Source organism: Loxodonta africana, chromosome 22, assembly GCF_030014295.1.
Source record: "Loxodonta africana isolate mLoxAfr1 chromosome 22, mLoxAfr1.hap2, whole genome shotgun sequence".
Taxonomy (NCBI): domain Eukaryota; kingdom Metazoa; phylum Chordata; class Mammalia; order Proboscidea; family Elephantidae; genus Loxodonta; species Loxodonta africana.
The window spans coordinates 3,599,239-3,623,476 of record NC_087363.1 but is presented as its reverse complement, the minus strand read 5'-3'; the positions used below and the strand labels follow the sequence as shown (position 1 = coordinate 3,623,476).

At 37.7% G+C, this 24,238-nt stretch overlaps 2 protein-coding genes and 1 pseudogene across 2 annotated transcripts; all 3 read right to left on the bottom strand.

Annotated features, from left to right (window-relative positions):
• Positions 1 to 632: 632 nt before the first annotated feature.
• Positions 633 to 4,825, bottom strand: LOC135228535 (olfactory receptor 5D14-like). Its single transcript, XM_064275173.1, has 3 exons — positions 4,672 to 4,825; positions 3,180 to 3,182; positions 633 to 1,618 (listed from the first exon to the last, which is right to left on the bottom strand). Exons 1-3 carry the CDS (start codon positions 4,823 to 4,825, stop codon positions 633 to 635), a joined length of 1,143 nt encoding a protein of 380 aa, XP_064131243.1.
• Positions 4,826 to 5,660: 835 nt separating this feature from the next.
• LOC135228534 (olfactory receptor 5D13-like) lies at positions 5,661 to 6,283 on the bottom strand (annotated as a pseudogene).
• A 2,758-nt stretch (positions 6,284 to 9,041) lies between these two features.
• Positions 9,042 to 9,989, bottom strand: LOC100663585 (olfactory receptor 5D13-like). Its single transcript, XM_003423652.3, has one exon. The coding sequence runs from the start codon at positions 9,987 to 9,989 to the stop codon at positions 9,042 to 9,044; it is 948 nt and encodes a 315-aa protein (XP_003423700.2).
• Between the last annotated feature and the right edge of the window lie 14,249 nt (positions 9,990 to 24,238).

The following is a 24,238-nucleotide window of genomic DNA, read 5'->3' as shown; positions in this document are numbered from 1 at the left end:
GTTCTGTTGTGCACAGCTTTGCTATGAGTTGGAACCCACTCGACGGCACCTAACAACAACAACAACATCTTAAACCACCTTGGATTTTGAAAATCAGACTCAATATTGACAGCCATGGACATTGGGCACATCTTGAGAATTCAATGTAATAAACACTGATATTGAAAGCGGCAGAACACTTTTAATTTATGTCAGACATGCATGGCAAGATGATTTGATGGACGACTTTTTGTGTTGTTTAAATTTAACTTCACACTCAAGTTGCTTAGATATTTTTACGGAATTAGAAACGTGCATTGTTGGTCAATATAAATTAATCTGGAAAACCTGTAAAGGAATCACAAGTGAAGGAAGAGCATATGGAATTGGAAAACATAGCACAGTCATTAAATAACTGTTAAAATCTACTAATAATGATGCTATGTGGAATCATTGTTTTAAGCATCAAGGAGCTTTGGGATCCAGAGAAATTCTACAGAAACTCATGGGTGTGTTAAAACATGCAGTAAAATTGTTAATTTTATAAAAAGTAGCTCGCCGAGTAGCCTACTTCTTGAAACACTTTGTTCAGAGATTGCAACTAGTCATACCCACTTACTGTATCATACCAAAGTTCATGTTTTGTGATTGGGTCAGTGAAAGAGGACTTTTATGTCCATTAATTTCCAGAAGGCAACTTTCACATCTTTGTTCCTCAGGCTATAGATGAGGGGGTTCAGCATGGGGTTAACCACTGTGTAGAATACAGAGGCCACTTTGACTGTCTGCCGAGAGTTTTTGGAGTTAGGCACACAGTAGAGGGAAAGGATGGTCCCGCGGAAGATGGTGATGGCAGTCAGGTGGGAGGCACAGGTGGAGAAGGCTTTGCGACGTCCACTGGCAGATTGGATTTTTAGTACACTCACAAAAATAAAAACATACGAAGTGAGAATGATTAGTAGTGTACTCACCTCATTGAAGGTGGCAAACCCAAAAAGCAGACGTTGGGGAATGCGTATATCAGAACTAGAGACAGCTATGAGAGCAGTATACTCACAGAAAAAGTGGTTGATTACATTGTGTCCAGAGAAGTCTAGAAGGAGAGCATAGCAAAGGAGTACCAAGGAGCCAAACATCCCCCCCAGATATGAGCCAGCCACCAGCAGGGCACAGAGTCTTTGTGACATGGCCACTGTATAGAGCAGAGGATTGCAGATGGCCACAAAGTGGTCACAGGCCATCACTGCCAGCAGGAAGGACTCAGTCACCACTGCACTGCAGGACAAGAAGAACTGGAGCATGCACCTAAAGTAGAAGATGCTTTTGTCTGCCATGACCAAGTTTTCAAGCAGCTTTGGAGTAACGATAGAGGAGTAACAAAAATCAACAAAAGAAAGGTGACTAAGGAAAAAGTACACGGGGGTTTGAAATTTGGGATTAATCTTGATGATCACTATCATCCCAAGATTCCCTACCACGGTGACACTGTACATGATCAGAAACACAAGGAAAAGAGGAATCTGAAGCTCTGGGTAATCTGTGAATCCCAAGAGGGCAAAGGTTGTCTCCACATTCAGGTTTCTTTCAGCCATTGTCACACTTCCTTTCAATGGAAAGAGATGGGAAGAGAGAGTTGTTCCTGCCAAAAGAGAAGATGTGTGGAGTGAATGACAAATGTGTTATGATTTGTTCTGTAGAGAAAAGATAACATGAAGAAACAGTTATTGGAACCAGTTCTCTCCATGTAGAAAATGCCTCACCGAAATAACTGCAATGTGTATACCAAACCAAGCTGATGTCTAAAATGTCAAAGCATTTCCATTGTCTTTTGGGATATTGGAGTATGGGTTTCCTATAAGTACTTATGATATTGAGTGTATAGGAGTTATATTTACACACAAGTTAACTTTATCCTTGGATGCGCACAGTAGATAGTAGCATCAAACACACATAACTGGTACTGAGCAAACTTTTTCACATACCTACAGCACATAAACTAGTGAGATTCTGTGAAAAAAATGTAAAATTTTTGCCTCGAGAAACAAAATATGCTGCTGCATTTTTTTGCCTATATACTCAAATTAAATAATATATTTAAAGGAATATACTTCTAAGTTTAAAATAAGATACCAGACAACCTAAGAAGAAAGCAGAGTGATCTCATTCCAAAACCAAAACCCACTGCCATCGAGATCTCATTAGCACTTTTTAATCCATGAAGGCTACTACTTCCGTTGAATTGCTTAGTTGCCCAGTGGTTGAGGCTAAAGAGGGCAATGACTTCCTTTTGACCTGAGAGGTATACCCACTCTATTAGGGTTTATGGCTTAATTTATCAGTTAAAGCTTAGCTTCTATCATAGCCCAGGCATGATACATACATGAGGAGCCTTGGTGGAGTAGTGGTTAGGAGTTTGGCTGCTAACCAAAAAGATCAGCAGTACAAACCCAGTAGCTACTCCTTAGAAACCTATGGGACAGTTGTACTCTGTCCTATTGGGTCAATATTAGTCCAAACCAACTTGATGCGAACGGGTTTGGTTTTGGTTTGGGTGGAGTAGTGGTTAAAGCTGAAAGGCTGGCAGTTCAAACCCCCAGCTTCTGGAGGGAGAAAGGTGTTGTAGTCAGCTTCCATAAGGATTTACAACCTTGGAAACCATATGGGGAGTTCTGCTCTCTACCATAGGGTCGCTAAGAGTTGCAATCGACTTGATGACAACAGATACATATATGTGTAAGTATGCATATGCATTCATAATACACACATGCATACATGCACATATGCACACATGTGTACATGTGTATATGTATATATTTTAGAGGTTCCGAGATTTATCAAATTAGAGTTACAACAGGACTAACCAGAAAGTTATGTTTGCATATGAATTGCAGCTTGCTTAGTCAATTATTTCTTATAAAAAGTTTATATACCAATTTAAGGTGCATATAAAGAGGATATTGGAAAATATCCATTTTCAAGTAAAAAATTTATTCTATTCTTTGTGAAATGCCTGTCAATGGATAATAAAGCCAAATATGTCCATGATTATTAAGTTCTTTCCTTAATATGATTGGGCATAGACTTAACAGTTGTAGTGACTTAACATTGGAAAAAAAATCAAAGAACGTCCTATTATCATATCAGGGAAATAATATTTTCACTATTTCATTAAAAAAAAAAAAAAACCTGAGGCAACTCACCTGCTGCAGAGAAACAGGCCACCACTGTAAGCTGAGTATTTCGGGAGCACCACAGCGATTACATCTACCTCTACAGCCCTTGGGACTCCAACTCTTTGGAATCACTAGCAACTATGCCTCAAACCAATTAACTAAGACAAGAGCCAGGTTCTTTGTACCATCGTCAAAGACTGGAATTTCCTTGTAATCACATAGAAAAGTTGTAGCACGAAGTTGACTACCAGCCTTTATTTGCACATTAGTAAATGTCCTATGGAATTAAGACTCGACGGCACTGGGTTTTGGTTGTTTTTTAAGCTAAAGCAGGATTTCTCACATCAAAGGTTCTTACCACATCTGTGATAAAATTGCCTAGGATTCTTGTCTTCTAGGCCCTGAAAACTTCTGAGATCAGAATTCCTAGGAATGGGACTCAACAGTATCCACATTTAAGAAGGAACTTGGGTGACACATAGGAACATTAAAGTGTAAAAACCACTGCTAAGTGCTAAAATCATGTTGGTAAGATGGTAAGATCCAGTATTTTTTTTTTCCCCTGTCTTCTGTATACTTAACAGGATGCTAGAAACGAGAATAGAATAGTAGATTGAACTCATTCATCCATTAATTCAACACATTTTTTAGCGTCTATCATGCTGATCATTTTACGTTTGCTTCTACCTGTCCGTTTTCTGCTCTTCTGTCTCTTTCTATGTGCTCCTTGGTATGATACATGGAGGATTGATATCAATGTAAGATCCCGTGTTGTTTAGCCGCAGATCATTTTCTCTAAAATGTTGTTACTAAGAGGCTATTGGCATGAGGAAGGAGACTGTTTGACATATCAGACTGAGATTTGTGAGATTCTTAACTATGACTTTTTTTTCACTTTTGTTCCCTTGGTTACCCATCAGGACCTTCACATAGAAATCAACATTTTTTCTTCACACTCGGTGGTATCATGTTTACCATCACTTCCTGTACAATAACAAACATATATGAGGCCTTAGGAAGAAAGAAATAAAGAACTTGGTTGGAGTTTAGAGATAGTGCCTCCAGGCTCTTAGTGGTAATTCTCCTACATGCATACTCCTCCATAAACCAAACCAAACCCTTGGTGTCAAGTTGATTCTGACTCAGCAGCCCTATAGGACAGAGTAAAACTGCCCCATAGGGTCTCCAAGGAGCAGTTGGTGGATGCAAACTGCTGACCTTTAGGTTAGCAGCTGTAGCTCTTAACCACTGTGTCACCAGGGCTCCAAAATCCTAGTCAGCTATAATTTTTCAGAATTTTCTGTAACTTTGACATGCACATTGTTTAAAGAGGATTGAAGAATTTTGCTGCTGTTGTTGTTGCTGTTTGTTTTTTAATCATGTACCATGCTAATATGTGTGTCAAACAATTTGAGTTTTATGATTCAATGTTTACTTGCTAAATATTAGATTCTTAGGGCTACCACAAGAAATTACCACAAACTTGGTGGCTTAAAAGAACAGAAATTTATTTGCTTACAGTTCTGGGGGCCAAATGTTTGAAATGAAGGTAATGGCAGGGACATGCTCCCTCTAAAGACCCTAGAAGGAAATCCTTCCTTGACTCTTCCAGCTTCCCATGGGTCCTTGTATTCCTGGGCTTGTAGTAGCGTAACTCCAAGTCCTGCCTTCATCTCTACATGGCTTTCTTCCCTGTGTGACTCTGTGTCCTTGTCTGGCTCTTATAATGAGACTCTTACTGGATTTATAGCCTGCCCTAAGAGATTATGTAGGAGTCCTGGTGGTTCAGTGGTTAAGAATTTTGCTGCTAACCTAAAGGTGGCAGTTCAAACCCACCAGCTGCTCCACAGGAAAAAGATGTGGCAGTCAGCTTCCATAAAGATTAAAAAAAAACAGCCTTGGAATTCCTATGGGGTAGCTCTACTCTGTCCTATAAGGTCTCTTTGAGTGGAAATTAATTTGAGGCAATGGGTTTTAGTGTTAAGAAAATATGAATTTATGTTAATCCTTAACTACGTCTGCAAAGAATCTATCTCCAAAAAGGTTGTATTCTGAAGTTCTAGGTGGGTATGAGTATTTTGGGGGGAGACGCTATTCAATCCACTATGCTTGATTCACTTCACGTATGATTCAAAGCTATTTTACTAAAGATTGAAATGACTAAAAATCAAATTATCAGATAACTGGTATGCTGCAATAGATTTAAAAATCAGATGGGTAAATTGACTAAATAATTTGAATTACCATCTCTTCTAGAAACATTGAATGATTTTTAACATCATAAAGCAAACTCTTTCCAGAAAAATAAATACGTCTTCGAGATTGTGTTAGGTGGCTCATGAACTTTCTGACAGTCTCCTTCACATCTTTGTTTGTAGATCAGGGGGTTCGGCATGGGGATGACCACTGTATAAAACACAGATTCTACTTTGACTATGAGCCATGAGGTTTTGGAGTGGGGTACACAATAGAGGAACAGGACAGTCTCATGGAAAATGGCGATGGCGGTCAAGTGGGAGGCATAGGCGGAGAAGATTTTTTGGCGCCCCCATTGGAAGGCATTTTTATGACAGTTACAGAAATGAAAGGTGTAGCGAGGATAATCACCAGGTTGCTGACCTCATTGACTATGGCAAAGAGAAAACAAAGCACCTGGATGATATAGGGATCAGAGCAGGAGACAGAAACAATAACTGAGTGCTCACAAAGTTATTTATGATGGTAGAGCCACAAAAGGATAATGTCAGGAGAAAATAAGTGAGTGTCAGGGAAGCAACTGTATCCCATGCATAGGGCCCACCGACTAATGATGCCCAGAGCTTTTGGGACATGACGACAGTGTAAAGCAGGGGGTTACAAACTGCCACAAAATGGTCATAGGTCATCACTGCCAACATGAATGTTTCTGCAACTGCAAATACACAAGCCAAGAAGACCTGCATGATGCACCCCGTGAAGGAGATGGTTCTGTCTCCCACAACCAAGTTTTCTAATAGTTTAGGTGTAACTATAGTGGAGTAGCAGAAATCAACAAAAGACAAGTGACTGAGGAAAAAGTACATGGGGGTGTGGCATTTGGGGTTGATCCTGACGATCACAATTATGCCCAGGTTCCCCACTACAGTGACCATGTAGGCAAACTGAGTTTTGAAAAAAAAGAGTTTTGAACCTCCCCTCAAAAAACCATCCATTTGACTCTAACTCATGGCAACTCCATGTCTTACAGAGTAAAACTACTCCGTATGGTTTTGTTGACTGTGATGTTTATGGAAGCAGTTTGCCAGGCCTTTCTTCCATGAGCTGCTAGGTAGGTTTAAACTGCCATCCCTTAGTTTAGCAGTCAATGACAAGTCCAGATCTTTCCTTATATGCCTCTTCATTTTGATCCTTTTTTGCTGTAATGAAATTGGAATTGATTCCTGTGTGTCATTTTAGCAAATTCTCGAACCTCAGGGAGCTGTGGGAGTTAACAGGTCAGATGTGAGGGGCCTGCAGACCCCCTAACTTGCAGCTGATATCTGAGGTCTTGAGGAGACATGGACTCTGGAGGACTGTGCTCTTTATTTTTGAGACCTGACCTAACTCTGAGTGGTTAGGATCAGAAGAAAAAGTGGGTCATAAGAAACTAGTATCACCACAAAAATGAACTGATCTGATTTTTTTTTCTCTTCTTTTCAGGCATCTTTTTTACTCCAGTGAACCTTGTAATACTTTTATGAGAAATTGCTGTTCTAAATTCTGTCTGTTTAAAAGCAAGAATTGTTTTTCTTGTCCTGATCCAAACATTGAGTTATATAGGTGTTCTGTCCTATATCAGAAGTAATTGCAATTGAAAAGCCATCCCTTTTTAGACAAACCACAGCTCCACCTTTGATCTCAACAAGACACTTACATCAGAGGGGAATTATACCTCATCAGTACAGTTCCCAAAACTTCTTAACTTAGATGAATTTGAATTATGAGGAGATCAAGGTCAGCAAAGGCACAACCCAGGTGCAGATTTACCTATTATAGACATATAGTTTATTTATGTGTGTGAAAACCCTGGTGCAATAGTGATTAAGTACTACGGCTACTAACCAAGAGGTCAGTAGTTTGAATCCACCAGGTGCTCCTTGGAAACGCTATGGGGCAGTTCTACTCTGTCCCGCAGGGTCGCTATGAGTTGGAATTGACTCGACGGCAGTGGGTTTGGTTTTGGAGGCATTGTTGTTGTGTGCCGTCCAGTCACTTTATTTCGTTTTCCCTGGATTAAAAGGACTAGAGGTTGTCCTATCCTTCCTGCCTTCTCCTGTTTATGCTTGATAACTCATCATGAAAGAAAATGTACCTCTTGTTGAAATATCACTTAAGAAAAGAGCAAAAAATATTCATAAAAGGAAAACACACACACACCCCCACAAACACACACCACTGTATTTTTTTTCCTCCACTATATAGTTGCATACATTAACAAGAACCATTTTCTCCTAAGTTAAAATATTTGATTTCATTTCTCTTGGGTAAATAAGCACCTAGGGAATAAACTGCTCAATTTTATATAAAGTTCCTGTGTAAGTTCATAAGATACCGCTAAACTGTTTTTCAAATACATTTTACCTGCTACATTTCCATCTCAAGTACATGAATATTCCACCTCATCTGTGTTCACAGGATTATTTGACATTTCAATCTTTTTAAATTTAGCCATCCTATTGGGCAAGTAGGGGTGTCTCATTTTAGATTTAATGTGCATTGCACTGATGACTAATAATGCCGAGTAGCTTTTCAAGTGCTCATTGGCTGGTTGGATAACTTCTGTATATGTTCTACATATACATCAATTGTCAGGCGTATATATTGCAAGTATTTTCTCACAGTTTGTGGCTGACCTTTCCCTTTTCTTAATGGTGTCTTTGAAGAGCAGTCATTTTTCATGTTGATAAAATTCATTTTATCAATTTTTAATTCATTCTTTTTGTTCTATGTAAAAAAGTCCTTATGCCAAGTGTTCAAAATTTTTCCTATGTTTCTGCCATTTTTTAATTTCTGTTAAGTTTTAGCTTTTATCTTTGTGTCTATGATCTATAACTTTTAATTCAAATTAATATTTGTGTATGGTGTGAGGTAAGGCTTAAGGTTAATTTTTCAATAGGAGTATCTCATTGTTCCCAAATTATTTTGTTGAAAAAGTATCCTTTCTCCGTTGAAATTTAAATGAGAAAAAAATGTATGAGTATATTTGGACACTATTCTATTCCATTGATCTATAGGTATCTCCTTACTCCATTAGCCTATTCTTTTAATTATTCAAATACTTTCTTTAGAAAAAAAATGATAAAATGAATATTAGGCTGGTAAAACAATACTTTAATTAAATAGGGTTTCCTAGTGAGCAGTCCATATTTTTTATTTAATAAAGATGAATTCTGCTATTCAGTGTAATAACTATCAAAACGTTGCCTTGTGTACAAGACACCATAAGCTGAAGCACTTGTTAAAGCCACCTTTAGAGGACAGAATTTCTGTTTAGAATTCTAGGGGAATATCCTGGATTTGTGCATATTTGATAAACTAGGAATTTGATTTACTTTGGGAACACACATAAAAAATTACACCATATATGGTAAAGTATTTTAAAATAATTCACGTATATTGCAACAAGTTGAGAATTTTATTTTATTTTTTTAATTTTTGGTTTACACGTGCTTTAGAGCTATTTCACTAAACATTGATGTATGGAAACATCAGTCATCATAAAATCGTACATATGCTACTACTGTAGATGTATTAACTCACAGGCTACTGGGTAAAATAATCTGAATAATAAATTATACTATGCGAGTTGAATAATCTTTAGCATAATGAATCAAATTATTTTTGGAATATAAAATACTGAACCTAACAATATCATGGTGATTGAAAAAGGAGTTTTGTTTTAACTAATTTTCTGAATGTGTCGGTCACATCCTTGTTCCTAAGGCTGTAGATTAAGGGATTCAATGTGGGAATCACCACAGCATAAAACACAGCAGCCACTTTAACTATGAGCCAGGAAGTTTTGGGGTTAGGGATACAGTAGAGGAAAAGGATGGTCCCATGGAAGATGGTGACAGCAGTCAGGTGGGAGGCACAGGTAGAGAAGGTTTTATGGCGTCCACTTGTAGAAGGCATCTTCATGACAGTGATAAAAATGAATACATAGGAAGTAAAGATGATCATCAGGCTGCTCACCTCATTGAATATGGCAACAATAAAACACAGCATCTGACTGATGTAGGGGTCTGAGTAGGAGATGGAAAAAATTACAGAGTGGTCACAGATAAAATTGTTTATAACGCTAGACTCACAATAAGATAATGAGAGAAGAAAGTATTTGAGTGTCAGAGAGCACACTACACCCCATGTGTAGGACCCAGCAACCAGCAGAACACAAAGCTTCTGAGACATAGTAGTGGTATACAGCAAGGGGTTACAAACTGCCACAAAACGGTCATAAGCCATCGCCATTAACATGAATGTTTCTGTCACTCCAAATATGCAAGCAAGACAAAACTGCATGGTGCAACTAGAGAAAGAGATAGTTTTGTCTTCCACAATCAAGTTCTCCAGCAGTTTGGGTGTAACTACAGTGGAATAACAGAAATCCACAAAAGACAAGTGACTGAGGAAAAAGTACATAATCATGTGGAGTTTTGGATTGATCCTGATAATTATTATCATGCCTAGATTCCCCACCACGGTGACTGTGTAGGTGGACAAGAAACTCAGGAAGAGTGGAACCTGGAGTTCTGGGTATTCTGAAAAACCCAACAGTATAAAAGTGGGCATGATACTTTGATTTCCTTCAGATAACATGATTCCTGTTGGAGAAAAAACACAAGTTGACTAGGAAGAAGCAGAGAGAGGAAAGAGGTTTCATGTGGTTCTGTGGGGAGTGATATGAAACAGTGAGTCTCAAACTGTGGCCCCCAAATCAGCAACATCAGAATCATTTGGGAACTTATTAGGAATGCAAATTCTTCAGCCCTACTGCCAACCTCCTAAATAAAAACTCTGAGATGGGGCTCATAATTTGGGGTGAAATCAGGCCTCCAGGTGATTTTGTTGCATGCTCAAGTGTGAAAAACACTCGTGTGAAAAATACATAAATGAAAAAAACCTGTTGCCATTAAGTTGATTCAGATTCATAGTGACAATATAGGACGGAGTAGAACTGCCCCTTAGGGTTTAGCAGCCGATCTCTCAACCACGACACCAACGAAATCCAAAACCAAACCCTCTGCCATTGAATAGATTCCAACTCATAGCGACCCTATAGGACAGAGTAGAACTGCCACATAGAATTTCCAAGGAGAGTTTCTAAGGTCAACCATTAGACCACCAAAGTTTCCACTACAACAACAGGGCTCTCTCTCTCTCTATATAACTTTGGAAGCACTGGTGGTGTAGTGGTTAAGTGCTACAGCTGCTAACCGAGAGGTAGGCAGTTCGAATCCACCATGCGCTCCTTGGAAGCTCTATGGGGAAGTTCTACTCTGTCCTACAGGGTCACTATGAGTTGGAATTGACTCGACGGCAGTGGGTTTTTAATATATTACTCTTTATTATATGCTACTACATATATTACATATACATATAACTATTTAAAAGCTAGTATTTGTTAGTATTATTAATATGAAACTAACATATACATATACGGCATATAAGAAAATTAAAGAAATCAGAATCAAGGGTGGTATAACAAAAGCACAAAGAACCTTTATAAATTTTAGAATTATTTACTTTTAAATTTTCCACCTTGTCTAGGCATAGCATGGAATTAAATACTTATAGAATTTTTGAGTTGAAATATACCTTAAAATGTATCTAGCCCAACTTTTCACTTAATAGTTCAGATTTCTACACATAATCTCATCCCTGAGATGCTCATGTAGTCTCTGTCATCAAAACCTCCATCAGTGGTACACTGACTCCTGAATATTTTATGGGGTTTCTATTGATTGTTGTGCTTAACTTTTATTATTAATTAAATTTAATTAATTAAAATTTTATGAGTAGTAAAAATTAATTAAAGGAATTTCTTTCTTATGCATATGCATATGTGTGTATACACACACATATATACATATATAGTTTCAAGAAAGCATATTTATCTTATATTCACCAATAATAATTCCATTAAAAAAACATTCTACACTGCAAATTATATATTTTCTTAACCAATAAGAAGCAAGCCCTCATTTATGATGAGATAAACTTGGCAATGAGAACAGTAACATCACAAAATGACTGTCCCCAGGATATAGACATGAGGCTGCACCAAAAGCGCATGAGTGATCTGTCTCAGCTTTATAGCTTTGCCTGGACTCAGCCCCAGGAGTGCCTACTTTACATGTACTACAAGTAGCCCCGACACAGAGTATTTGTCGTGAGCATATTCTTCCCAATAACAAAAGGGACTGGGCAGATACATTTTAAACATCCATTATTGTTCTTGCTATTTTAATAATTACGCTCTCCCTCAACATTTGAACATATACCCTATTTTAACTAGGCAAAACCCTGGCAAGTTAGGGAGATGGCTACTATCTCTGCTACTACTTAAAACACTTATTAGGTCCATAACAAAAAGATACACAGAGAAAACTTTGACATTGTGCCCTAGCAATGTCAAATAAACTTGTTGAAAACCCATGGATTAGAATTAGGATTTTATTCAAATTGAAACGAGGACGAGGGGAGTTCAAAATCAGCAAACATCTCCAAAGTCTTCTGCCACTTTTCTCTATTAATTCTCAATAGTGTCACCACTGCCAGTTTCTGCAACACACAGTATAATTCTCAGGACCATTTCATGCCCTGTTAGTGAAAATTCAATCAGGTCCAACCACAAAAAGGGATCTATTACATTTTTTAATCTGTATGAGCTGGAGTTCCATGTTTTCTACCTTAACAGAAAAATACCAGAAGAGAACTGAACTGACCTGAAACCAGGAGCTTTTGATTAATCATGTTAATGAGGATTTCCTTTTAAGATTAATGAATTTCAGGCATTTTTCTTCTTAGTAATCGAACATTCTTTAAAAAACTAACAGACCTGAGGTTTGTAATACAAGTGACAGTACATTTAAATGAGTGTGCCAGGAAAACGGCATTTTATTTCCCAGATATAAGAAATATCAGAGATTAAAAAGAAAAAAAAAAAAAACTGAACCCAAATCCACAGTCCAAAACTTCCCAGTCTCTGGGATTTATATCTGCTGCCATGACCGTGGGTCACTATGAGTCGGAATTGACTCGATGGCACGGGGGGTTTGGGTTGCCATGACCTTGGAGATATAGACCCTAGAGAATGATAACTAAAACATTACTCAGTGAGCCACAAACCAAGCAATTAGTTGAAATTCTCTCTTGTGTCATTGTGGTGGATGTATTTTCTTTAAAATAATTAAGGATAATTACTGAATCTATTCCATTAGTCTTCTTTTAGAAATTAAATTATTAAAAGAATTCATATTTCCTTAAGAAAACATGAACTACAGAGTTTGAGTAAAGAACATATAAAAAATAAATAGCTGCTATTAACTGTATTGCATTTGAAATTCTACATTTAAGTTTATAGTGGAGAAATGTGGCAAAACAACCTTAACCAAATGATGAAGGTTACCATCATGAGTGATGCCATGAGCATATCATGCACTCCCTGATATGATGTGATGATAAAGGCACTTAACCTCTGTGAAAATCTTACTCAAAACTCAAAATCCCAACTTAATCACAGAAAGCCATCAGACAAACTTAGATTTGGGGACATTCTATAAGATATCTAGCCAGTGCTCTTTAGGATTTTCAAAGTCAAGAAAAACGAGAAAAAAGTTAGAAACTGTCACAGACCAGATGACACCGGAGAGACTATAGCTAAATGCCATGTGATACACTGAACTGGATCATGAAACAGAGAGAGGACATTGATGGAAAAACTTGTGAGATTTAAACAGTCTGGAGTTTAGTAATACTAACACACCAACAATCAATACCCATGGAAGCAGCACTCAAGAAATGAAATGACGTTGTATTGGGAAAATCTGTGGCAAACTATCTCTTTAAAGTTTAAAAAGCAAACACATCACTTTGATGACTAAGGTACAATTGAATCAAGCCATTCTATTTTCAATCTATTCATATGCATATATTCCATGTGTCTGTCGTTTGTCATACTGTGGGGGTTGCCTGTTGCTCTGTTGCTGGAAGCTATGCCACCGGTATTCGAATACCAGCAGGGTCACTCATGGCTGACAGGTTTCAGCTGAGCTTCCAGACTAAGACAGACTAGGAACAAGGACAAAGCAGTCTACTTCTGAAAAGATTTAGCCAGTGAAAACCTTATGAATAGCAGTGAAACATTTTCTGATATAGTGCCCGTAGATGAGCCCCCCAGGTTGGAAGGTACTCAAAATACGACTGGGAAACAACTGCTCACTCAAAGTAGAGTCAACCATAATGATGTAGATGGAGTCAAACCTTTGGGACCTTCATTTACTGATGTGGCCTGACTCAAAATGAGAAAAACAGGTGCAAACATCCATTAATAATTGGAGTATGGGATGCATGAAGTATGAATCTAGGAAAATTGGAAATTGTCAAAAATGAAATGGAAAACATAAACATCAATATCCTAAGCATGAGTGAGCTGAAATGGACAGATATGGGACATTTTGAAGCAAACAATCATATGGTCTACTATGCCAGGAAGGACAACTTGAAGAGGAATGGCTTTGCGTTCATCATCAAAAAGAACATTTCAAGATCTATCCTGAAGTGTTGTCAGTGATAGGATAATACCCATAAACCTACAATGAAGGCCAGTTTATACCACTGTTATTCAAATTTATGCACCAACCACTAAGGCCAAAGATGAGGAAACTGAAAAATTTTACCAGCTTCTGCAGTCTGAAATTGATCGCGTATGGAATCAGGATGCGTTGATAATTTACTGGTAATTGGAACGAAAAGTTGGAAACAAAGAAGGATCGGTGGTTGGAAAATATGACCTTGGTGAGAGAAATGATCCTGGAGATCGCATGGTAGAATTTTGCAAGACAAATGACTTTTTTGTTGCAAATACCTTTTTTCACCAACATAAACAGCTACTGTACACATGCACCTTGCTAGATGGTGTACGCAGGAATCAAGTTGACTACATCTATGGAAAGAGATGAAGGAAAAGCTCAATATGAGTGTGAGCTTTATTTTTGTGTAGATTGAGCATTGTTTTCGGTGATGCCTCCTGGATGTGTGAATTTTCTAAACTTTTGACAGGTATGCATTTATTTCCTTGAAATAAGCCTCTTCACCATGTTTCCCATTTACTATGTTCTTGTGAGAATGTACTTATCACAAGAATAAGCTATTGACAAACTTCAGTCATAGTGGTCATGTTCTCCTTTATGCCATTCATTGTTTCCAGGTACTACTGGCTCCTTTCTTTTCTACATTATGAACAGTAAATAATGACTTTCCAAGAAATAATAATGCGTTGCAGTGGTACTTTTCAAGAGATTGGAATGCCTATAAGTTATTCTTACCCTACATTCAATCCTAAGGCCCAATCATTGCTTCCACATGTAACAGATGGAGTAGATTTTAGTATTCCAGGACAGTTGTTTCTGCTGCTTATCTGTTAGTAATGCTTTTGCTATGGGGAAGAATACATAGTAGTGGTAATTTTCCTGAAATTCAAATTCCTACAGCATTATTTATTTTGCCTCTAAGTACTACTTTTGTATTAATGAAGAATGCATTGTAGTGGTAGTTTTCCTGAGATAAAAAAAGAAAAAAAAAACCCTTGGTTTTATGTATTTGGGCTGTTAAGTATTGCCTTTGCAGTAAGAAATGCATTGTACCATGTTTTGAAAATTTTCATGAAAAATAATAAAAAGGCTGAGAAGGAGACTAGAATAAAATGTATATGCAGTCACTGCCAGGTATCTTCATGTTTTACCTCTTGTTTTTCAAATTTTCAAGAAATAAAATTTAAAAAATGATTTTATCATTGACTCATATCAGCAAGATTTATGTCATCCAGAAGCCAGTGGGACATATGAGATTCAAGATAATGGATATCAAAATCTGTAACTCATAAAAAATATTCTGAATTGGTCCTTTAACCAACATCCCTTCGTTAGTGAAAACACATAATATCAACAAAAAATTTAAAGGAGAAAATAATTAGACCTTAAATAGGTTAAACATGGATAATTCCCTTTACCCTTACATCTTAGTTCCCTCATTTATTAAACAAAGCATGTAGTTCTTATCTTATGTCTTGAAAATTAAATATTTGTACATATATATGCATACACACATACATATGCATACAAAATGCTTATATTTTCTCCCACTTATTAATGATCAATAATTATAAGATATGACTATACTTCCGTAAATTACATTTTTAAAGTCAATTACATTGAAAAGAAGAGTAAGAGGAAAATATACCTTAGTTCAAGGCAATAGAGCAGCTTTTAACAGAAATCACTCAACAAAGCTTGCCATGGTGACTATTAACAGCGTGTTTCCATCCTGGAGTTTCTTATTTTTAAAATAATGAAGAGAAAATAGCAGCAGTAAATTTCCTCAGAGAAAAGAGATTCTGCGAAGTCATTCCTAATTCTGTATGACTATTTTTAAAGTGTTAACTTTTCTGAGAATACCTGTAGTCAAAAATTCATGAAATGCTTGACTTGGACAGATCAATGTTCAAATTGTCTAGTCTGTGTCCCCTCAATGTCCCCCTATGACAATCTTTAAAGATTCCAAAAGTTCAACTAACAGCCTCCTGAGGAAGTATGGTTGGGATTTTCTTAATTTTTTTTTTTTTTCCTGTGTGTGTATTAGTCTGGTATTAGTCTATCTACCTATCTATTTCTATCTACCATCTATCTATATCTACATCTGTATCTATGATAAAAATAAATATCATCTGCTTATTTTATCTACTTTTCTATATTTAAGAAGGAAAAACAATATTATACTTATCAGAAATTATGAACTGTAAAATACGCAATATTAAGAAAACAGAAATAAAGAATACAACAACAAAAAGCTACCTTTCCTCAGAGGATAAATACAAAATAAAATGACATAAACATAATCTCAAAGTACTGAACATTGGAAATCAGCCTGGAGTCACAATAGAAATGACCCTGCCACCTTGAGCATATTGGAAAAATTGGCACAATTTTAGCCTTGCCTTTTCTGTATACTCTTAATATTTATGTTTACACTGGCCTGTCGGAGCATGAATGTAGCACTGAGAACAAAACATACTCTTCCCTGTAAAATTACAACTTGTAAGCAAATATTAGAAGCAGATAGAGTTTAGTTACCTGACACCTCTAAGTCTTTTTGCTGTGTTGCTGGTAAGCTACAACCCCAGTGTTTATACATTTAGGTTTTTTGACAAAGGTTTTCATTTTATGTTTATTCCTATTACATTCAAAGTCCTATTTGAATCGTCTCATCTGTTCAAGTTTATATCTCACTTCTTTCGGCACAAATTCTTCTTTTAATTGGTTCTGTGGAATTGGACTGTTGACTGAACATGTAAATCCTTGTGTTTGCTCAGGTCAGTGGAACAGAATTGAGCACCCAGATATAAATTTATCCACCTACAGTCTGCCGATCTTTGACAAATGACCAAAGTCCATTAAATTGGGAAAATAGTCTTTTTATCAAATGGTGCAGGCAAAACTGGATGTCCATGTGTAAAAAAAATAAAACAGGACACATACCTCACATCATACACAAAAACTAACTCAAAATGGATCAAAGACCTAAATATAAGACCTAAAACAATAAAGATCATGGAAGAAAAAACAGAGACAAAGCTAGGGGCCCTTATACACGGCATAAATACAATACAAACCATAACCAACATTGTACAATGCACCAGAAGATAAACTAGATAACTGGGAGCTCCTAAAAATTAAACAATTATGCTCTCTAAAATACTTTACCAAAACAGTAAAAAGAGAACCTACAGACTGGGGGGAAAAAAAAGTATAAAATACTTCAACACCTCAACACCAAACAGGCAAATAGTCCAGTTAAAAAAATGGACAAAGGATATAAACAGACACTTCAGCAAAGAAAAAACTTCAGGCAGCTAACAGACACATAAGGATATGCTCGTAATTATTAGCCATTAGAGAAATGCAAATCAAAACTACCCCTAGCATTACTGGCACTAATCAAAGATAAAAAAAAAAAATGTTGGAGAGCTCTCAAAGAGATTGGAACTCTTATGCATTGTTGGTGGGAATATAAAATGGTACAACCACTATGGAAGAAAAAAAAAAAACACACACACAATATGGCACCTCCTTGAAAAGTGAGAAACAGAAATACCATACCATCCAGCAATCTCATTCTTAGGAATATAACCTAGAGAAGTAAGAGCCATCACACAAATAGACACATGCAAATAGACCCATGTTATTGCAGCGTTATTCACGATATCAAAAAGATGGAAACGACCTAAATGTCCACGACAGATGAATGGATATACAAATTATGGTATGTACACACAAACGAAATACTATGAAATGATAAATGAAACATCTCACATTATGGATGAATTTGGAGGCATTATGTGGAGTGAAATGAGTCAATCATGAAAGGACAAATATTCTACGAGACCATGTTATAAAAACGTAAAACAGGTTTACACACAGGACAAAAAAAATCTTTGATGGTTATGAATGGGGAAGGGGTGGGGATGGGAAATCACTAACTAAATAGTAGGCCGGTTAACTCTGGGGAAGAGAAAGGCAACACACTATACAAGGAAAGTCTGCACAACTTGACCTAAGCAAAGTCATAGAAACTTCCTAGACACATCTAAACACCAAGCTACTGGGGCTGAGGGCTGGGGACCATGATCACAGGGGACATCTAACTCAATTGGCATAACATAGTTCATAAAATGTTCTACATCCTACTTTGGTGAAGTAGCATCTGAGATCTTAAAAGCTGGCCACTTGTCATCTAAGATATATCTATTGGCCTAAACAGTATGAAGAAAGCCAAAGACACAAGGACAATATTAGATGAAAGGACTAATGAACCAAGCATGAACCACAGCCTCCACCAGTCTAGCCCTGAAAAACTAGATGATGCCTGGCTACCACAACTTACTGCTCTCACAGGGATCACAATAGAGGGTCTCTGAGAGCAGGAGAAAAATGCAGAACACAATTCAAACCCATCCACCCACCCACCCACACACACACACACAAAGACCAGACTTACTGGTCTGACAGAGTGGGGGAACCTCCAAGACTGTAGCCTGCAGACACCCTGCTAACTCAGAACTGAAACCACTCCCGAAATCTACCTTTCAGTCAAAGATAGTTGTTGTTGTTAGGTGCTGTCTAGTCAGTTCCAACTCATAGTGACCCTGTGTACAACAGAAGAAAACATTGCAGGGTCCTATGCTATCCTTACAATCATTGTTATGCTTGAGTCTATCATTGCAGCCAAAGATTAAAACTCATAGTCATCAAGTGGATTACGACTCAAAGCAAACCTGTAGGACAGAGTAGAACAGACAGGGGAACTCCAGAATCTTTCTGAATCTGACAACACAGCCCTGAAACTCACCACCCCCCTCAATATTTACAGACACTTCTCAATAATATTGGGCTTTTAAAAATTAATCTCATTATACCCTTTATATCTATGAGGCTAGTTGTTCACTGAAGCCCAGAAATGCTTGGGACATCCCTCTTCACCCATTTGCTAATCTTCATATAATTTTGTTGCTCATGGTTTCTGATGTATCTCCTACCTCTTTCTATGCACTGATAACATTCCACCATGCTCTCTGGGATTCAAAATATCAGTTACCCTGTAAAGAACATTATAAATGCTTTCCTTTCTTATTTATACTTTTAATAGTTTGAAGAGGGCTTATAAAAAAAAAATCACCTACCTAATAAAAAAAAATTAAATTTCCAAGGAACAGCTGGTGGACTTGAAGTGCCAATATTTGATTACCAATCTTAATCACTGTGCACACAATATCACTTGTCAGGAATGTGCTTCATAGTTCAATAAAGTACACAAGACCAAATGGGCAATACCTGCCCAAAGCAAAGACTAGAAGGCAGGAAGGGACATGAAAACTGGATGAATGGACACAGAGAACCCAGGGTAGAAAGGGAAATGGGGAAAGTGATGACACATTGTGGGTATTGCAACCAATGTCACAAATCAATTTGTGTAAAATTTTTTGAATGAAAAATTAATTTGTGCTGTAAATTTTCACCTAAAACCCAATAAAACTTTTAAAAAAGAATCTACCCAATAACTGTAATTGGTACAATTACAGTTTGATAAAGATATGTGATTTTAATACCAAAAAACATGTACACGTATATATTTACATACTAGAAATCGCAAAAAACGTAATATTGCAGGCTGTCCTTATTTTTGTCAATCACTGCACTGTAAATTTTAGCTACCAAAGTTGTGTAGTAAGTAACTATATGAAAGTATAAACTAATGCATAAATACACGAACAAATAATAATGGTAAATAAAAACAAATGTCTCTTTTAATAACACATGCCTTGAAACAAATACAAAAAAAATATATAGACTAAATTGAAGTTGTTGTTAGGTGCCGTCGAGTCAGTTCTGACTCATAGGGATCCCATGCACAACAGAACAAAACACTGCCATGCCCTACTCAATACAATTGTTGTTATGCTTGAGCTCATTGCTGCCGCCACTATGTCTATCCACCTCTTTGAGGGTCTCCCTCTTTTCCGCTGACCCTAGACTTTGTCAAGCATGATGTCTTTCTCCAGGGACTGATCCCTCCTGACAACATGTCCAAAGTATGTAAGACACAGCCTAGCCATCCTTGCTTCTAAGGAGCATTCTTGCTGTACTTCTTCCAACACAGATTTGTTCCTTCTTTTGGAAGCCCATGATATATTACTTCATCATGGGCTTCCAAAAGAAGGAACACCCCTGGTGACGTAGTGGTTAAGTGCTACAGCCGCTAACCAAAGAGTCGGCAGTTCAAATCTGCCAAGCGCTCCTTGGAAATTCTATGGGGCAGTTCTACTCTACCCTATACCGTCTCTATGAGTCGGAATCGACTCGACGGCACTGGGTTTGGTTTTGGGTTTTTTTTTTTTTTTTGGTATATTCAATATTCTTTACCAAAACCACAATTCAAAGGTGTCAATTCTTCTTCAGTTTTCCTTAGTCACTGTCCAGCTTTCACATGCAAATGATGCGACTGAAAACACCATGGCTTGGATCAGGCGCATGTTAGTCTTCAAGATGACATCCCTGCTTTTCAGCACTTCAAAGAGGTCCTTTACAGCAGATTTACCCTACGCAATGCGCCTTTGATTTCTTGACTGCTGCTTCCATGGGTTTGGATTGTGGATCCAAGTAAAATGAAATCCTTGACAACTGCAATCTTTTCTCCATTTATCATGATGTTGCGCATTGGTCCAGTTGTGAGGGTTTTTGTTTTCTTTACGTTGAGCTCTAATCCATACTGAAGGCTGTGGTCTTCGATTTTTATTAGTAAGTGCTTCAAGTCCCCTTCACTTTCAGCAAGCAAGGTTGTGTCATCTGCATAATGCAGGTTGTTAATGAGACTTCCTCCAAACCTGATGCCCTGTTTTTCTTCATATAGTCCAATTTCTCGGATTATTCACTAAGTATATCAAGTAGGTATGGTGATAGGATACAACCCTGGTACACACCTTTCCTGATTTTAAACCAATTAGTATCCCCTTGTTCTGTTGGAACAACTGCCTCTTGATCTATGTACAGGTTCCTCAGGAGCACAATTAAGTGTTCTGGATTTCCAATTCTTCAAAATGTTATCCATAATTTGTTATGATCCACACAGTCAAATGTCTTTGCATAGTCAATAAAACACAGGTAAACATCCTTCTGGCATCCTCTGCTTTCAGCCAGGATCCATCTGACATCAGCAATGATATCCCTGGTTCCACGTCCTCTTCTGAAACCAGCCTGAATTTCTGGCAGTTCCCTGTCAATATATTGCTACAGCCATTTTTGAATGCTCTTCAGCAAAATTTTGCTTGCATGTGATATTAATGATATTGTTCTATAATTTCCACATTCAGTTGGATCACCTTTCTTGGGAAAAGGCATAAATATGGATCTCTTCCAGTCAGTTGGCCAGGAAGCTGTCTTCCATATTTCTTGGCATAGATGAGTGAGCACTTCCAGTGCTGCATCTGTTTGCTGAAACATCTCAATTGATATTCCATCAAATCCTGGAGCCTTGTTTTTCGCCAATGCCTTCAGAGCAGCTTGGACTTCTTCCTTCCTTCAGTACTATCAGTTCCTGATCATATGGTGCCTCTTGGAATGGTTGAACATCAACTAATTCTTTTTGGTTTAACAACTCTGTATATTCCTTCCACCTTCTTTGGATGCTTCCTGAATAATTTAATATTTTCCTCAGAGAATTCTTCACTATTGCAACTCAAGGCTTGAATTTTTTCTTCAGTTCTTTCAGCTTGAGAAAAGCTGAGCATGTTCTTCCCTTTTGGTTTTCTATCTCCATCTCTTCACACATGTCATTGAAATACTTTACTTTGTCTTCTTGAGATGCCCGTTGAAATCTTCTGTTCAGTTCTTTTACTTCATCATTTATTTCTTTTGCTTTAGCTGCTTGACTTTCATGAGCAAGTTTCAGAGTCTCTTCTGACATCCATCTTGGTCTTTTCTTTCTTTCCTGTCTTTTCAGTGACCTCTTGCTTTCTTCGTGGATGATGTCCTTGATGTTACTTCACAGCTCATCTGGTCTTCGATCACTAGTGTTCAATGGGGCAAATCTGTTCTTGAGATGGTCTCTAAATTCATGTGGGATATACTCAAGGTCATATTTTGGCTCTCGTGGACTTGCTCTGATTTTCTTCAGTTTTAGCTTGAACTTGCATATGAGCAATTGATGGTCTGTTCCACAGTTGGCCCCTGGCCCTGTTCTGACTGATGATATTGAGCTTTTCCATCATCTCTTTCCACAGATATAGTCAGTTTGATTCCTGTGTGTTCTATTTGGCAAGGTCCATGTGTATAGTTGCTGTTTATGTTGGTAAAAGAAGTTATTTGGAGGGCGGAGCCAAGATGGCGGACTAGGCAGACGCTACCTCGGATCCCTCTTACAACAAAGACATGGAAAAACAAGTGAATTGATCACATACATAACAATCTACGAACCCTGAACAACAAACACAGATTTAGAGACGGAAAATGAACTAATACGGGGAAGCAGTGATTGTTTCCAGAGCCTGGAGCCAGCGTACCAGTCAGGTACGGCACAAGCACAGAGACCTCCTCCACCCTCCTGAACTAACCCCGGGAGGGGGACCAGCCGGTTCCACGGGCGGCGTGGGACGCAGCCGGTAGGAGAAGTCCCCAGGAGGCAGTGACTGGTCTTGGAGCAGAAAGAGCAGCATCCGAGCCGGGGAACCATCCCGCAGGGATTTGGACTGGACGCGGGCGGCTTCATTAACATCTGAATAGCCTGAGCCAGAGGGAGAACTCTGATAGGGATCTGACTGCATTTTTTTTTTAGCGGATTTTCTGGAAAAACTAGTTTCCCAGGGATGGCTCGGAGACAACAATCCATATCAAACCACTTAAAGAAGCAGACCGTGACAGCTTCTCCAACCCCCCAAACAAAAGAATCAAAACCTTTCCCAAATGAAGATACAATCTTGGAATTATCAGATACAGAATATAAAAAACTAATTTACAGAATGCTTAATGATATCACAAATGAAATTAGGATAACTGCAGAAAAAGCCAAGGAACACACTGATAAAACTGTTGAAGAACTCAAAAAGATTATTCAACAACATACTGGAAAAATTAATAAGTTGCAAGAATCCATAGGGAGACAACATGTAGAAATCCAAAAGATTAACAATAAAATTAGAGAATTAGACAACGCACTAGGAAGTCAGAGGAGCAGACTCGAGCAATTAGAATGCAGACTGGGACATCTGGAGGACCAGGGAATCAACACCAACATAGCTGAAAAAAAATCAGATAAAAGAATTAAAAAAAATGAAGAAACCCTAAGAATTATGTGGGCCTCTATCGGGTGATTGGAGTCCCAGAACAGGGAGGGGGGACAGAAAACACAGAGAAAATAGTTGAAGAACTCCTGACAGAAAACTTCCCTGACATCATGAAAGACGAAAGGATAGCTATCCAAGATGCTCATCGAACCCCATTTAAGATTGATCCAAAAAGAAAAACACCAAGACATATTATCATCAAACTCACCAAAACCAAAGATAAAGAGAAAATTTTAAAAGCAGCCAGGGAGAAAAGAAAGGTTTCCTTCAAGGGAGAATCAATAAGAATATGTTCTGACTACTCAGCAGAAACCACGCAGGCAAGAAGGGAATGGGACGACATATACAGAACACTGAAGGAGAAAAACTGCCAGCCAAGGATCATATATCCAGCAAAACTCTCTCTGAAATATGAAGGCGAAATTAAGATATTTACAGACAAACACAAGTTTAGAGAATTTGCAAAAACCAAACCAAAGCTACAAGAAATACTAAAGGATATTGTTTGGTCAGAGAACCAATAATATCAGATACCAGCACAACACAAGGTCACAAAACAGAACGTCCTGATATCAACTCAAATAGGGAAATCACAAAAACAAATTAAGATTAATTAAAAAAAAAATACACATAACAGGGAATCATGGAAGTCAAAAGGTAAAAGATCACAATAATCAAAAAGAGGGACTAAATACAGGAGACACTGAACTGCCATATGGAGAGTGATACAAGGCGATATAGAACAATACAAGTTAGGTTTTTACTTAGAAAAATAGGGGTAAATAATAAGGTAACCACAAAAAGGTATAACAACTCTATAACTCAAGATAAAAACCAAGAAAAACGTAACGACTCAACTAACATAAAGTCAAGCACTATGAAAATGAGGATCTCACAATTTACTAAGAAAAACGCCTCAGCACAAAAAAGTATGTGGAAAAATGAAATTGTCAAC

What these genes read in the sequence shown, in the direction of transcription:
- LOC135228535 (XM_064275173.1), bottom strand. Translation starts at nt 4,825, where the DNA reads ATGAAGGCAGGACTTGGAGTTACGCTACTACAAGCCCAGGAATACAAG.
- LOC100663585 (XM_003423652.3), bottom strand. Translation starts at nt 9,989, where the DNA reads ATGTTATCTGAAGGAAATCAAAGTATCATGCCCACTTTTATACTGTTG.